Raw genomic sequence first — 1,876 nt, 5'->3', positions numbered from 1 at the left:
TTGAGACATAATTACTGCCCCAAACAAAGAATCGAGGTGTATTCGTCTCTGCACTAAGTGACACCTTGGAGGGTGTTGTGGACCTTGTGGGCTGTGTCTGTCTACCATCTCCACGTGTCTTTTGTAAAAATTTTACAGTGGTTTGTGTAAGTTCTAGGGTTGAGACTCTGACCCTGAGCCTCAGTCTAGACTCTAATCTAGTTTTCTACCCAGAGTCTGCAGGGAACTGTAGAGGTGGCTGCTGAGAATAAACCCCTGGCACCTCCCGCTGCCGGCTGCGGGGACAGATGGAGTTCAGGTTGGGAGACGGGTCTTGACAGCCTTTGACAGAAGCGAGGGCAGAGCTCAGATTTTGGTGCTGTATGCTTCCGGTGTTCCTGATAATGAGGCTCCAGAGGAGCGGAAGTGGTGACTACAGGTGACCTGTACACCTGTGAAGCCTCCTGTCGGAGGTTCCAGCAGTTTCCTCCCCAGAAGTGGACAGGCCTGAGGGCTGAGATAGAGAGTTGCTCAGAAAGGAGGCGAAGTCATCATGCCGCAGCGGTTCCAGATCTCCCTGCCTACTGAGGCCAGCACCTGGGTGAAGTTGCCCCATCCAAAGAAGGCCGAGGAGGGGCCGCCCCGGAGGGAGGATGTGACTAAATTGTTTAAACAAGAAGGTGAGAGTAACCTGATGGGTGGGAGGGAGGAAAAGCCATCGCCTCCTGTGTGAAAAGGATGGTAGATGCCTGAGTGGAAATGTGTCTTGGGGAGATAATTGGGTGAAAGATCTCTGGAGTTCTTCATTATGGCTTCTGGTCTGTGGTTTTCATTAAGTACTAGTGGTCAGTTCAGCCTAAAAGGATACTGTAATGTCCTAGCTATGTATGTTTTTATTATTTATTTATTTTTGAGACAGAGTCTCAATATGTTGCCCTGGGTAGAGTGCCATAACGTCACAGCTCACAGCAACCTCAAACTCCTGGGATTACACCATTCTCTTGCCTCAGCCTCCCAAGTAGCTGGGACTATAGGCACCCACCACAATGCCCAGCTATTTTTTTGTTGTTGCAGTTGCCATTGTTTAGCAGGCCTGGGCCGGGTTTGAACCCGCCAGCCTCGGTGTATGTGGCTGGCACCCTACCCACTGAGCTGGGGCACTTCCGCTATGTATGTTTTGTTTTCATCTTCCCTGTGAGCATGTGTGGCAGGATAGTCTCATCTGATTTCCTTTCTTCTAGCAGTTCAGGAACTGTAAATCAAAAGGGAGACCTGCCCAGGATCACACAGGTACTCTTGTGGTTGGGCCAGAAGTAGAAGGCAGGGAGAGAAGTCCCCAGTGAATCTAGAGCTAGACTTGGGCTAGAAAGCAGGGACGAGCCTAAGGACTAATGGACATGTGTCAAAAGGATGCAGGAGCCAGGTTCAGGGGACTGCCAGTGGACACATTTGGGACAGTTTAGGTGTCCAAATTGATTGTAACACCTTGAATAAATAAGATTCCATAGCTCACAGTGACACTTTAAATAGAAAAAAGTGAAGTGGAAAAACTCATTTGCAAACACATTGGAGGCAATTAATATCCTGATGCCTTACTTTGAAAAATAGGTTGTCATGGGGATGAATGATGCATTTACCTTGCATTTTAGATCATCTGCAGTTGGTGAGAGAGAGCTCTTTACCAAAACACCTGCCAATAATTCTGTAGAACAAATGATAGAATACTATAAATGAAATAATTGAAAGGCTGATGGGGAATAGATACTAACAGTGTTAAAGTATTACCCTCTTAGATTACGCTAAATGCTAAGGAAAGAACATACTTGGCTCAGCGCCTGTGGCTCAAGTGGCTAAGGTGCCAGCCACATACACCTAAGGTGGTGGGTTCAAATCCAGC

At 47.6% G+C, this 1,876-nt stretch overlaps 1 protein-coding gene across 1 annotated transcript in view; it reads left to right on the top strand.

The window, feature by feature from the left end:
* The first annotated feature begins 532 nt into the window (after positions 1-532).
* Positions 533-1,876, top strand: part of ZFP69B (ZFP69 zinc finger protein B) — an 11,467-nt gene continuing 10,123 nt past the window's right edge. Inside the window, exon 1 of the mRNA XM_012810879.2 lies at positions 533-659. Within this exon, the coding sequence (XP_012666333.1) occupies positions 533-659 (127 nt within the window). The remainder of the gene's footprint in view (positions 660-1,876) is intronic.

Source organism: Otolemur garnettii, unplaced genomic scaffold (assembly GCF_000181295.1).
Source record: "Otolemur garnettii isolate 467f Iridium unplaced genomic scaffold, OtoGar3 scaffold00144, whole genome shotgun sequence".
Taxonomy (NCBI): domain Eukaryota; kingdom Metazoa; phylum Chordata; class Mammalia; order Primates; family Galagidae; genus Otolemur; species Otolemur garnettii.
Note: the sequence above shows the minus strand (reverse complement) of the source record. Positions and strands in the feature narration are given on the sequence as shown.